This window comes from Typopeltis vanoorti, chromosome 15 (genome assembly GCF_054136105.1).
Source record: "Typopeltis vanoorti isolate ZY-2024b chromosome 15, IOZ_Tvanoo_1.0, whole genome shotgun sequence".
Taxonomy (NCBI): domain Eukaryota; kingdom Metazoa; phylum Arthropoda; class Arachnida; order Uropygi; family Thelyphonidae; genus Typopeltis; species Typopeltis vanoorti.
The window spans coordinates 14,137,338-14,151,680 of NC_143563.1; the positions used below are offsets into that span (position 1 = coordinate 14,137,338).

General features: G+C 36.3%; 1 protein-coding gene across 1 annotated transcript in view; it reads left to right on the forward strand.

Moving 5' to 3' along the window:
* The window catches only part of LanB2 (laminin subunit gamma-1), a 403,913-nt gene that overhangs the window by 88,720 nt on the left and 300,850 nt on the right, over window positions 1–14,343 (forward strand). The window contains exon 6 of the mRNA XM_090405827.1: window positions 9,050–9,167. Within this exon, the coding sequence (XP_090261953.1) occupies window positions 9,050–9,167 (118 nt within the window). The remainder of the gene's footprint in view (window positions 1–9,049; window positions 9,168–14,343) is intronic.

Here is a 14,343-nt window from a genome sequence, read left to right on the forward strand (position 1 = left end):
AAAAATTTTGAATATTTAAAATGTTTATTACAGTGTTTCTTTATTATTATTATTATTATGGCTGAATGTCATGAAGACAACAGAAACATCATGTTGGTCTCATTAGTGAGTGAAATATATATCATATTGTCTTAAACTCATTTATGCTTCTAGCTTTCACAGCATTCCAGAAATGCATTCCACTTACCCATCACTCTCCATGTAAAAGATCCACTCATCACTTCTCTCTTTACACAACTTCTGGAATGTTCTCCATTATAGTGTTCAACTGTATGCATAATAATTCTGTAAAATTCCTATATCTCAATCATATCACCTCATTACTGCCTCTTCACTATATTTTGCAATTTACATTTGGTCAGTGTTACCCCATAGCCAACATTATATGAAGTCTGGATATTTTTACTTGTGTCCAGACCTTCTGCAGTTTCTTCATTGCAGAGGAAATCAGGTAACCAATTTTTTAGACAGCAGGTCTTACATATCATCAAGGCCTTGTACAGTGGTACAACCACCTCCTTATCTTTACTTATTAGTGTATGCGTTATCATAGCAGCAGCGCTCTGTATATAGCTTTAGTATCACTTACATTGCACCCTACTTACCTCAGTTATTGTTACTGTGGAACAGTTATGTTGCCTTAGTTACTTGTATGGGTCAATACTTTGCATCATCTGTCCAAGCTAAAAGTCTGTTTCCTGAAGGGGCTAAGTCAGTATCACTTCATATATAACTGTCTAACTTCGCATCATCATCAGCAGCAAACATTTGAATATCTCATGTCAGTCCAGTTGAAATTTGGTTCAGTTTTGAAACATATTAGATATTTTATTATTGATAGATTTCATAGAGTAGCTCAGGTCAAATACTATTCAGTTTAATTTTCTCCATTACCCTTTATCTATTACCCTCCTCAATTGAAAAAATATTTTTGAATTTGGGACCATCAAGTAAATTGCTAGTTTTGAAGGATAAGTCATGCCTCTTGGTAATTTACTAACAATTTTGTAGCAGAGTAACAGCTGAGTTGGATAAAGGGAATGGCTACATGATGAAACTGCTTGATTTTGCAAAGGCATTGATATGATGCTACATGGAGCTCTGTTACACTAATTTAAACAATTGGGGATGGATGTGAAGTTATATGGATACAAGGGTGACTGATGAACAGATAAAAAAAAATAGCAGTATATAGAGAATTAAAGGAGAAAGCTGGTGAATTAGCAGTGTGTTGCAAGGCTTTGTGCTTGGACCACTACTGTTTAATTTGTACATAAACAATTATAAAAAATGATTTGAAGGAAAATATGAAATTGTTTGTTGAAGATGCAAAATTGGGTAGGGTAATAGTTAATCAAGGTGATGTAGAGAGCTTGGAGAATAATTTAAATAGGTTGACATCATGGGTAAATATAATGGATACCAGTTTAATTAGGAAAAGTGTAAAGGAGAAATGAGCAGAATGATGACATGACATCAGACTAGATGAACTATAATATATATCTCTATCTATCTGTTCCCTTCTGCCATACGGCCAGGGGAGGGTAGCTATATATGCTACTATAGTAGGGAGATGATTATGAGCAAGGTGGTTTCCCGTTGCCTTCCTTGCCATAAGTATTTTTTTGACTGTAACCTGTGTGTTCACGGGGCCGGTTTGCCTGCTTGCGGGATGAAAAACCCCATATAAACTGGCGGAAAAAACCCTAGTGTCCACGCCCAAGACCGGCTAACTTGGCTATGGCTGAGGAAGATCCTTGAGCTCCTCACGTCTCCGACGGGAATCGAACCTAGGACACTCCTTCCCCAGGCATATGGTTGCAAAGTGCTAATCCACTAGGCTAACCGCGCGGACATAATATATATGATCAGCTTTTTTCAAGACAAGAAGTTTTAGAGGATTGTGTAAAAGTAGGATCATTCAGAGAATGAATGCACATGAGGACTGGAGCACTAAATCTATAATCATATTAAAGAATTGTTCACAAGGCAATTAAGGAGACACTTGGTTTTGAAAGGAATTTGAATCACAGTAAAGTGGAGTGGAGTTTTCATGGAACAGTGCAGATCTAGACTGGAAAGTCAAAAAATATTCCAGAGGAAGGCAATGGCAAACCACCTCTGTACCTTGCCACGAACATTCTATGAACATACCAAAAATGAGAAAGTATGATATGGTGCTGGATGCTAAGATCCTTGGGCCTGAAGGCATCCAACATACAACTGGAGAAGAACAGAGAGCTTCCACAAGTAGAACTAGTTTTTATGACATGTCCAAGGTCAAACCTGGAAGGAAGCTTGGTCAAGGATGTTGCTGGTTGACAAAGGGAGACTCCCTGTTTCACAAAAATCTACAACATTGGAACTTGGAATGTTAGAAGTATGAACCAAGGTAAGCTGGAAATAATAAAGATGGAAATGGAGCTCAAGAAGCTGGATAAATTGGGAATAAGTGAACTTAGATGGACAGGAATGAGCCATTTTCAGTCAGGGAACTATATGGTGTATTACTCAAGACATGAGACAAGTCGTAAAAATGGAGTATCTTTCTTATTCAGGAAAAAGATGGCTAAGTATCTATTAGGTTATAATCCAGTGAGTGACAGAATCATTTCTCTCAGAGTCAGTGGACATCCAATGAATATGACCATCATACAGGTTTATGCACCCACTACAGAGGCACCAGAAGTGGACTTGGAAGAATTTTATGGCAAGTTACAAGAAGTGATAGATGCAACACCAAAGCAAGATTTATGGCTACTCATCAGAGATTGGAATGCAAAAGTGGAAGAAACCGAGGAACAAGAAATAACAGGTTGTTTTGGCTTAGGTATTCATAACACTGTAGAGAAGAGACTAGTTGAGTTTTGTGCAGAAAATTCCTTGTTTGTTACTAACACCTGCTTTAAACAGCACAAATGGAGATTGTACACGTGGATGTCACCTGAAGGACAATACAGAAATCAAATTGACTATATACTTAGACAAAGAAGATGGAGAAGTGCAATTCAGTCTGTCAAGAAACTTTTCCAGGTGCAGACTGTGGAACTGACCATGAATTATTAGTGGCTACAATACATGTGAAATTACGGAAACTGAAAGCAACGCAAATGTTGATCAGATATGATCTTGGAAACATACCGGCTGAATACAATATTAGTATACAGAACAGATTCAACACATTCAATACTAATAACCCTTCCCAGCTTCACATCATCTGTAAACAACTGAATATCCCCCTGCAATCCACTGACATTTAATTTGTGTGAAAGAGAACGATGACCTATGGGAAGAGATTAAAAATATAATTAAAACAGAAGCAAAGAAGAATATTCCAACAGTTTGTAAGGAGAAAAAGTCTAAATGGCTGACAGAAGATGCCATCAAAACTGCTTAGAAAGGAGGAAAATGAAGGCTACAGAAAATTTGCAGGAAGTATGGCAATTGAGTGGAGCGATGAACTGTCAAATTTTGTTGGGAAAAGTTATTATTATTCAGGCCTCCATGCAGTCGAAAGACTCATTATGGGAGGTCCCTCCTAGGAAACACAAAGTCTATCATACCACTCCTTAAACTCATTGACCATTCTCGCTCTCACCACTCCATCAGGCAATGTATTCCATGGTTCAACCACCCTCCATGCAAAGAAACCACTCCTCACCCTCTTGCTCACAGTTTCCTTTTGTAACTTCCAGGGATGGCCTCTTGTCATCACTTCTTCCTGCTGTTCAACCAAGCGAAAGAACTCCCCAGTGTCAACCCTGTAACCACCTCTCCTTCTTCTATCCACCAAACTCTGCAGTCCTCATTCCCTCAGCCGATCCTCATAACTAACATTGTACAGTCCTGAAACCATATTTGTTATCTGCCTTTGTGCCCTTTCCACAGTTAATTTAACCCCTTCAAATCCTGGAGACCAAATATGAGAACAATAGTCTAAGTGTGGTCTGATCAGGGTCTTATACAATGAAATGATAACGCTTTTATCTCTGCAGGTTAGCATCCTTCTCATTATTGCAGCAATCCTCTGTGTTACCTTCACCACCTTTACAATATGTTACTTGAATTTCAGGTTTCTATCAATCATCAACCCCAGATCTCTTGTCTCCCTTACTTCCTCCAGTATAGCTCCTCCAATAGAGTATGCAGCATCCCATCGATGTGTTCCAAACCGCAAGACCTTACATTTTGCTGCATTAAACCGACCCCCATTCATTTGCCCATCTGTCTAGCTTATTCAAATCCTCTGGCAGGGCTACCACATCTGCACTATTACTAATAACCCTTCCCAGCTTCACATCATCTGTAAACAACTGAATATCCCCCTGCAATCCACTGACATAAAGCCTATAAAGGTTAAAGGTTAAACAATATAGGTCCCAGTACTCAGCCCTGTGGGACCCCACTTGTAACCGTCTGCCTCCTTGAAACTGCCCTATCCAACTCTCTGATACCTATCGGACAGCTAATCCTGAATCCAGTTGACCAACCTGACATCCAAACCCATGTGCTGCAACTTACATATCAGCTTATCATGTGGCACCCTGTCAAATGCCTTTGCTAAATCCAAGAAAATGGCAGTATATGCCTTTCCCTCATCTGCTGCTCTTGTAACTTTATTATAAAAGGCTAGCATATTACTAAAACAAGAGCACCCCTTAACAAATCCATGTTGACTCACACAGATAACATTACCCTCATCTGCCCAATGCTGTACACGGTCCCTCACTACTTTCTCCAAGATCTTAACAACTATTGATGACACACAAACTGGCCTATAATTAGACACTTCCAGTCTGCTACTGCCCATATGCAATGGCACTATCTTACCTTCCTTCCATTCCCTGGGCACCTCTCCCATAGTCAGACTTTCATTGAAATGCCAGGTCAACAGAGCTGTCAGTTCTTTAGCACATTCTCTCAAAAGTCATGGTTAAATACGATCCAGTCCCACAGCTTTACTGACATCCAGAGTACTCAGTATTTGACACACACTCTTCTCCTGCACCTCTAAACCTCGAACCTGCCCTATCCCTCTAGTATTAACATTTATTCCTCCAGGATGAAATACTCCAATACAATGTTCATTGAACAACTCCACTATGTCCTCTGCATCAGTCACTCTATTCCCATTTTTATCCCACAATGTCATGCTTCCATAATCATTTCTCCTCCTACTGGCCGCATAGCTAAAAAATTCCCTAGGATTTTCTTTGGATCTTAGGGCCAATCTCTTCTCATATTCCAGTTTTGGCTTCCTTACCATACTAGTCACTCTCCTGGCCTGTGTCTTATATTCTTCATGCATCTGCTCTTCACCTGGCTCCTTATATCTCTTCCATAGTCTCTTTTACGCATGCAGTTCCTGTGTAATATTGTTTGTCATCTACTTTACTCCAAATTGTGTCCTCGTTTGGTCAACCATTGCCAAGAACAGAGAAAAGTGGAAAGAATTGGAGGAGGCCAGCAGTTTTATCAAAAAAATGGCTGAAAAGAAGAAGAAGATATCATTTGAATGAAGAGTTTCAACAGCAAGCCAGAAGAGATAAGGAAAAATACTTTAACCAGGAATACCAACAAATAGAAGGCCAAAACAAGAAAAGAAAAACAAGAGATCTTTTCAAAAAGATCAAAAAAACCGACAGGGAAGTTCAGCACCAAGGTGACAATATTGAAAAGTAAACACAAAGGATATCTCACAGAAGCTGCAGAATCAAACAAAGACGGAAAGAGTATACAGAAGCTCTTTACAGAAAGGACTCCAAAATTACTGAGAAATTTGAAGAACAGGATTATACACAGGAGTCAGCACCACTGGAGAATGAAGTGAGGTGGGCACTGCAACAGCTATCCAGTAAGAAAGCACCAAGAGGGGATGGAATACCTATGGAGCTGCTCAAAGCTCTGGGAGAAGAGGCGTTAAAATTTTAATAGCTGTATGTCAGCAAATTTGGATCACAACTACATGGCCTAGGGAATGGAAAAAATTTATTTATATATCTTTATTGAAGAAGGTAATGTAAGAGAGTGCAAAAATTATAGAACTGTAGTACTGATTTCTCATGCAAGTAAAGTAAAGTCTTACTTAAGATCATTCAGAAAAGACTGGAACCATTCATGAAGAGAGAAATTCCAGATGAACATGCAGGATTTTGAAAAGGCAGAGGAACAAGAGATCAGATCACCAATGTGAGATGGATAATAGAAAGAGCACAGGAATAACAAAAGAATGTCTACCTTTGTTTCCTTGACTATAGTAAAGCTTTTGGCTCTGTAGATCATGTGAAACTGTGGAATGTTAAGAACAAAGGGAGTACCAGAGCATTTCATTATCCTTCTGATAAATCTTTATTATGAACAAGAAGCTACTGTTTGAACAGTTCTTGGAGAAACTGAGTATTTCACAATAGGTAAAGGGGTGTGACAAGGATGTATTTTATCTCTGTACCTGTTTAACTTGTACAGTGAATATATTTTAAGAATGCCAGATCTGGAGGAGTCTTCAGTTGGAATTAAAATTGGCAGAAGAAATATTAATAATTTGAGGTATGCAGATGTACCACCTTGCTAGAAGAATGCAAAGAAAATTTGGAGGAACTTATTATGAAAGTTAAAGATGAAAGTACTAAATATGGCCTTAAACTTAACCTCAAAAAGACAAAAGTAATGGCAACATGTGAACTTAATGATTTTGAAGTAGACAGGGAGAAAATGGAAGCAGTTAACAATTTTATACTCCTAGGATCCCAAATTGATAAAGATGGGTTTTGTACTGAAGAAGTTAGAAGATTATTACTCGGAAAGAAAGCAAGTTTAACAAATTTGTTAAACAAAATTAATAAAAACAAATTTAAGCAAGATCTTTAAAGATTAAGATATTAGCCTTGCAACAAAAATCAGAATCGTGAAAGCAATGGTATTCCCTGTGATACTGCAAGGATGTGAAAGTTGGACCCTGAGAAAGAGTGAAAGAAGGAAGAATAATGCATTTGAATTATGGGTTTCGAGATGCTTACTAAGAATACCATGGACTGCAAAGCAAACCAGTAAATCAGTGATAGACAGAATAAAGCCAGATTGCTCCCTTGAAACTATGATCATCAAGCAAAAATTGTCATACTTTGGATATATTTGGAAGAGGAAGACCAAGAATTAGATGGGTGGATGGAGTTAAAGAAGCAACTGGAATGCACCTGGAAATTCTGAAAAATATGGCCAGGGACAGATCTGAATGGAGAGTGTATGTTCATAGAATCACCAGGATTCGAAAATTACTCGATGGAACATAACACACACAAAGTGGAGTGGATGATATCACAGCATATAAAGCTTGTCTTAGTTCTGGAAGACAGGTGGATCAGAAAATATATCAAGTTATTAAGAGGAACATGAAAAAAATTGTACAAAAATGTAAGGAAGAATGTTAGAACAGAGTTTCTGAGATTAACCACTCATTAAGATATAATAGGTCAACTCAGACATGTGAGAACATAAAGTTGTAAATTACATCTAGTGAGGTTAATACTTATGACAGCCTGGATAAATCATTTTAAGAATCTTCTTACAAAGAATAGGAAGGAATACATTGAGGGAAATACAGATGGTGGTTTTGAAAGTACAGGAGCTGTTGGATCTGTTCTTGGAAGATGAGATGTGAGATACCTTGGCAAGGTATCTTATCTCAGTGGGGTAGCAGCTGGTATAGAAAGAGTACCTATGGAACTGTGGATGTGACCAGCTTCTAAGAATAATCAAGTTTTTTTTGCACCATACTGTATAATTCCCACCTTTAAAAAAAGTATATAGTGTATCATAATCTCATATAATTTTCCTCTATTAATGCTGTCAAATATGATGAATATTTATATCCAATTCTCAAACTTTCTCTAATAATTGCTTAACTGTATGTATCTGATCAGTTGTGGATTTGCCTTTCCTGAAATCTCCCCCTCTTTGGTAGACACTAATTATCTTCTTCATAAATCAGTTTAATCTGTTGTTCAGAATAGAGGTAAATATTTTGTATGTTGTACATATTTCTCTATTGTACAGAGAGATATCCCTATAATTTCCACAAACTGTTTTGTCATTCCTATTATGTATCAGGCAGATCAGACTCTTTCTCCATTATTTTAGCATTTCCTCTTTCTTCCATATGGTTAAAATCAATTAATATATTTGGTCTTCAAGTTTCTTTCCTCCTACTTTCAGTAACTCTGCAGGGATTTTATATATTCCTGAGGATTTGTTGTTTCTGAGTGAATATATTATATTGTTAAGCTCTTGCCTTGGTGGTAACTCTACAGAATCATTTTCTTCAATAGTAGTTAGTATATTATTTTGAGTTGCAGGGTTATGTCTTATTCAGCAATTCATGGAGATATTCTTTCCATCTGTTTTTTATGTTTTCATTGTTTGTTGACATGTTTACTTGTCCAGCTTATCATACTCATAATTTTGGGCTTGGAATTGCATTAGCCAAAGCTTTTCTTCAAATAATTTCATAGATTGTTAGGGCTCTTGGGAATGACAGGGTCAAGCCATATATTGGATTTTAAACATGATTTTATCATTTGAAGAACATTGTAGATAGAATTAGCTATTTTACAAGTTGGATGATTTCAGGACAAGCTCATTGTCAAGCCATAAATCATATTGTAGATTTGATCTTTTCATTTGAAGAGCATCATATGCAGGTGATAAGGAAACAGTTTTACAATATTTAGATAATTGTGATTTTAAAATTAAAATCATCTCACCAAGTTTTTTTAAAAAAAAAACAACAATCATATATTGTTTATTATTTTGATCAAACTTGTGCCTGATGTTTTTCTTAAATACAGTGTATCCTTTCATGACAGAAGCATCAGACATCAGATGCTAAAATGCAAGAAACCTTCCAATAGTTCATGTTACTTCTCCAGTGAACAATAAAGTAGAGGTTTTCCCACCTGCAAAATTAATAATTATTAGTATCAAAAGGGTTATAGAATTATATTTAATAATATCACAATAGAGTAGTGCTAATTCTGTGTTTTTATATGCTCAGGTTCTCGAAGTCTTCAGTGTAACAATCAAGGTCAATGTCTTTGTAAACCTGGAGTTGAAGGACAGAGATGTGATCGTTGTGCTGCAAATTACTATGATTTTACTGCACTGGGATGCAGGTAAAATTCCTTCAGATTTTTGTTTATTATTATAATTTGCTTAACATAATTGGAAGGAGTTACACTAGCATATATTTACAATAAAAAATAAAATGAAGTAAAGATATGAAATCTGATTAGCATTGACATTATTGCACATCAGGTATCTATTGCACGTGGGATGCAATTCTTCCCAAATCCAGAATACCTTAAAAGGTTCTCTTGAAAGTTATGTTACTCATATTATTATTATTATTATTATCTGACCTCCATGGAGTCAGAGACTTAACATGGGAGACTATCATTTAGTGCAAACCTGTGGATTATTCATAACTAGAAATTCGCACATTTACAACAGTATGTTTGTAATAGATTTCACGGTTTGATATGAACACAGATGATTAAGAAAATAACTATTTATTAACTTAAAAGCTAATATTTCGCTGGTATTATATCCAGCATCTTCAGAGCACACAACACAAAGTTTGTTACAAATGCAAAACAACCACAAGCCGGTGTAACAGTCGGGTAAAAGTAATTGCAGCGTGCAACACAGGACTAAAGTCCTAATATGATGCCATCTAGGTTAAAAATAAAAAATAAAAAAAAATTCAAAGTTTTGAAATAGTAGTCCAAATAATAGTCTTAGAAAGTTTGAAAAAATGAAATAAAATAAAAGTAATAAATGTTAATTTGATCTTAAAATGACTGTCTCCCAAATCTTTGGTAGATTTATACAGCCATACTTGTTAAGGTTTGGAGTATGTTTTAAGGCTTCTGTTGATTCCAGGAACAACCTCTCTGACTTGTAGAAGCTTCTGTGCATTACTTTTGTTTCTTTCCAATTGATCCTGTGTGCAAGGGTATCCAAAGCATGGTCTGCCAGACCTGACTTGCCATAGCAAAAGTGTCGGATATATTTTTTGTGTTCACTGAGGCGGATGTCCACAGTTCTTCCTGTCTGTCCGTAGTATGCTTGATGGCAAGAACAGGGCACTTCTTAGACTCCTGGATGTGATAAAAGAGTGCATTTGTCCTTAGGTGAACGGATGAGAGTTGCTAATTTTATATAAGGTTTAAATACTGTGCATAGTTGGTGTTTTTAAGCATCCTAGATATCTTTTCAGATGTGCCTTTAATGTATGGGATGATGGTGATGGTTTTGTTGTAGTCTTCTGTGGTAGATAGAGGGGATTTCTGGGTAGCATTTAGTATGTTATCTATTTTATGGAGATTATAACCATTGGTTAAGAAGGTGTGTCGTAGGTGAGAAAGTTCAGCAGTGAGAGCAATGTCATTGGAACAGATTGCTCTAGCTCTATGGGTTAGTGTTTTTAAGATACCATATTGTTGAGAAGGGTGATGGTGTGATTGTTTGTAAGTATCTCTGGGATACTTACACAAACTGTATGTGTGGGTTTTCTATAAACAACATTTATTTACAACAGTAATTAAATTTTAATAATATGTAGATATTTTGTCTTAAGTATCTTAAGACATCATCAGGACAGTTATAACAAACAATACTAGGAATTACATTCAAAGGAACAATTAGTACACATGCTTACATCGGAATCCCTCTGCGCGTACAGTATTGTGTTTGAGGAATTTAAAAAAAAATCAGCTGTAATTTAAAATTAAATTAAAATATATCTGATAAATTTAATTTATACAATTGAGGATAATAATTTCCCAGACTTTTGGGATAGTGAGACAGTCGTTACGGGTCTGTGATGTGAGGCTTCAGCACTTTCTTTATATAAATGCTGATGTCTATATATAAGGATCTGTGTGGCAGCTTGGTGTTTTTCCATTGGATCCTATGGTTAGGATTTTCAACTCCATGTTGTGCGAGGCCAGATTTGTGCAGTTTGATAAGACCACATCCATCTATCAAAAAACCCTAACCATAGGATCCAATGGAAAAACACCAAGCTGCTACACAGATCCTTATATAAACATGAGTGTTTATATAAAGAAAGTGCTGAGGCTTTACGTCACAGACCCAATCTGAACCATAATGACTGTGTCACTGTCCTAAAAGTCTGGGAAATTATTATCCTCAATTGTTTAAAATAAATTTATCAGATATATTTTAATTTAATTTTAAATTACAGCCAATTTTTTTTTAAATTCCTCAAACATGATACTGTATATACAGAGGGATTCCAATGTAAGCATTTGCACTAACTGTTCATTTGAAAGTAATTCTTAGTATTGTTTGTAATAACTGTACTGATGATGTCTTAAGATACTTAAGACAAAATATCTACATATTATTAAAATTTAATTACTGTGGTACGTGTGAATTTCTAGTTAACATGCGAGATACTATCACACACACAGCTCATCCAACCATGTCTTAAACTGATTGAATGAGTCCAAATTCACAACATGCTCAGGCAATGTATTCCACTCACCATCCACTCTCCATGGAAAGAACCTGCTCCTCACTCCTTTGCTCATACCCTCCTTATATAGTTTCCAGGGAATGTCCTATTGTTCTTGTTCTATCTCCCTCTCCACTTCTATGAAAAATCTCTTAGATGTCAACCTGATAATGACTAAGTTATATGTCTCAATCATATCCCCTCTCCTCCTCCTATTCACAAGGCTTTGCAAATCATGCTTTCAGTCTGTTTTCATACTCCACACTCCAAAGTCCAGTTACTACCTTTGCGAATCTTCTCTGAACCCTTTGTAATATATTCTTTCACCATGAAAACCTGATTATCAAATCTGTGCACAATAATTCATATGAATCAAGACCTTATACAATGGAATCATAACCTCTTTATTTCTTTTATTTCTGCACATCAAGGTCATCTGCATCATTGCCATTATCCAATTTGACAACTTCACAAATTCTGCAATGTGGCTCCTGAATTTGAGGTCCTTGTCCACTCACAGATCTCTTATCTTCTCTACCTCCTTTAAAGTTTCTCCACCATGTGTATACTTTGTATCTCATTGTGGCTCACCAAATTTCAAAATCTTATACTTTGCAACAAGTCATAGTTCCACTTACCTGCCCATTCATATAATCTATTCAAGTCCTATTCAAGGCCATAACATCTGCTTTACTCTGCATTGCTCTCCCCAATTTTGCATCGTCTACAAACAGTTGCATATCACCAGTTAAACCCATCTCAGTATCATTAATATACAAATTGAACAGCAATGGTCATCCCAATACAGATCTCTGCAGCACACCACTAGTGACTTTCTTCTTTTGGTATACTGCACCCCCATATACAACTTTCTGATAGCTGTTCACTGATCCACCTCACCAGTCTGTTATTATCCAATCCCATTCATTTCAGATTATTTATCAGGTTGTCTTGTGGCAGTCTAACAAAAGCTTTTGAAAAATCTAGGTATACCACTGTATATACATCTCCCTTGTCCAATTCATTTTTCATCTTATTATAGTACATAAGTAATTTGGTAAAACATGATCTTCCTTTAACAAATGCATGCTAACAATCACAGAGAATAATACTGTTATCAATCTATTTCTGTATCCTAGTTTTCACTAATATCTCCTGTACCTTAACTACAACTCTGGATATACCGATAGTCTATAGTAGCCGCAGCCTTATCACCACCTTTATGCAGTGGAACTACTCTTTCCACTCTCTTGGTACCTATGTTGTTGTAAGACTCTTATTAAACAGGCATGCCAATACTACTGCCATTTCTCTGGAACGTTCCCTTAAGACATGGTGATATGTCATCATATTCTGTCGCCTTATTGACATCAACTTATTTATTTTCTCATACCTCCTGCTCACTCACAATTAAGCCATTCTCTCCTATTTCCTGTAGAGGAAATAGGAGACTTTCTTATGATTTCATGCTAATGAGGATGAAATACCTTTATAAATTATTCACTGAATAACTCAACTAGGTCTTTTGCAGCAATTAAACCAATCCCATCTCTTTATGTCCAACCAAATTGTACCATTTTCATCCATTAACATCAGCTTATCATAATCATTGTTCCTTCTACTTGCCACAGTCTAATTTGGTCTAATTTGCTAATTTCTGTTCTTGCTGCCTAGGCTGCTTTTTATACTCCTCAAGCTACCGTTATTCATCTTGTGCAGCCTCCACAGTATCCTGTTCTTCCAAATTTCATGCCCCTTCATTCATCCATTTGACACCTACTTTATTCAGTCTTCTGACCTTCCCAATACATTCACACATCAGTCATATTTGTAAATTTAGGGCACAAAAACACACGTGTTGAACAGATTATTTTATTAATTACTAACAAAATAAAACTTGATGTTTTGACCCCTGTATCGAGGTCATCATCGGAAGAATACAAGTGTATAAGGAACGAAGCTCCATGCTCATTCCCTGTATACTGGTAAACTAAATCTACGTAGTTAATTAATCCTTTTCCCTAGCCTGACCTCTAGTGATAAAACATAAAAAAAAAATATAATAAAATAAATTAAAAAAAAAAAAGTAAAGTAAAATAAAAATAAATAAATAAATAACTAATTAAATACAACTACAATAAACTGCTAAAGTCCTCGTGTATTAATATTCTTCTGGATAGTTCTGATTGTTATATGATTTCTTTCAGTTGTTGTTGGATGTTACAAACACTTCACCAGGTTGTCTTCTTGTAGTGGGATTTTTTATGTTTAGGTTGTTATACAGGTTATAGATGGATCCTCCACATTCTTGAAATGGTTAGGCCATCATTTTTGTTGAGATTTGGATTGTGTTTGAGCATTTCACATGACTCTTTAAATTTTCTCTCAAACCAGGTTTTGGTGCTGTGTAGGGAGTTGATATTTTTCCAATCAATTCTGTGGTATGTTTGGAGTGCGTGGTCAGAAAGGCCGGGTTTTCCAAAATGGAGGTATTTAATGTGTCGTTTGTGTTCATCTTGTCTGATTGGGACAGTTCGCCCTGTTTCCCCCTATGTATGGTACATGTGCATTGTATTTTGTATACCCCTGGGTGGGCTAGGTGTGGAAGAGGATCTTTAGAAGAACTGAGTAGGTGTCTTAACTTATTTGGGGGTTTAAAGGTGGTTTTAATGTTGTATTTGCTTAGTGTTCTGTCTATTTTTTCAGAAATGCCTCTAACATAAGGAATGGCAATCGCATTCCTGAAATCTTTTTTGTTCTTACTGGTATCTTTATGGAGGATCTTGTGAATAGTGTTTTTACTGTAT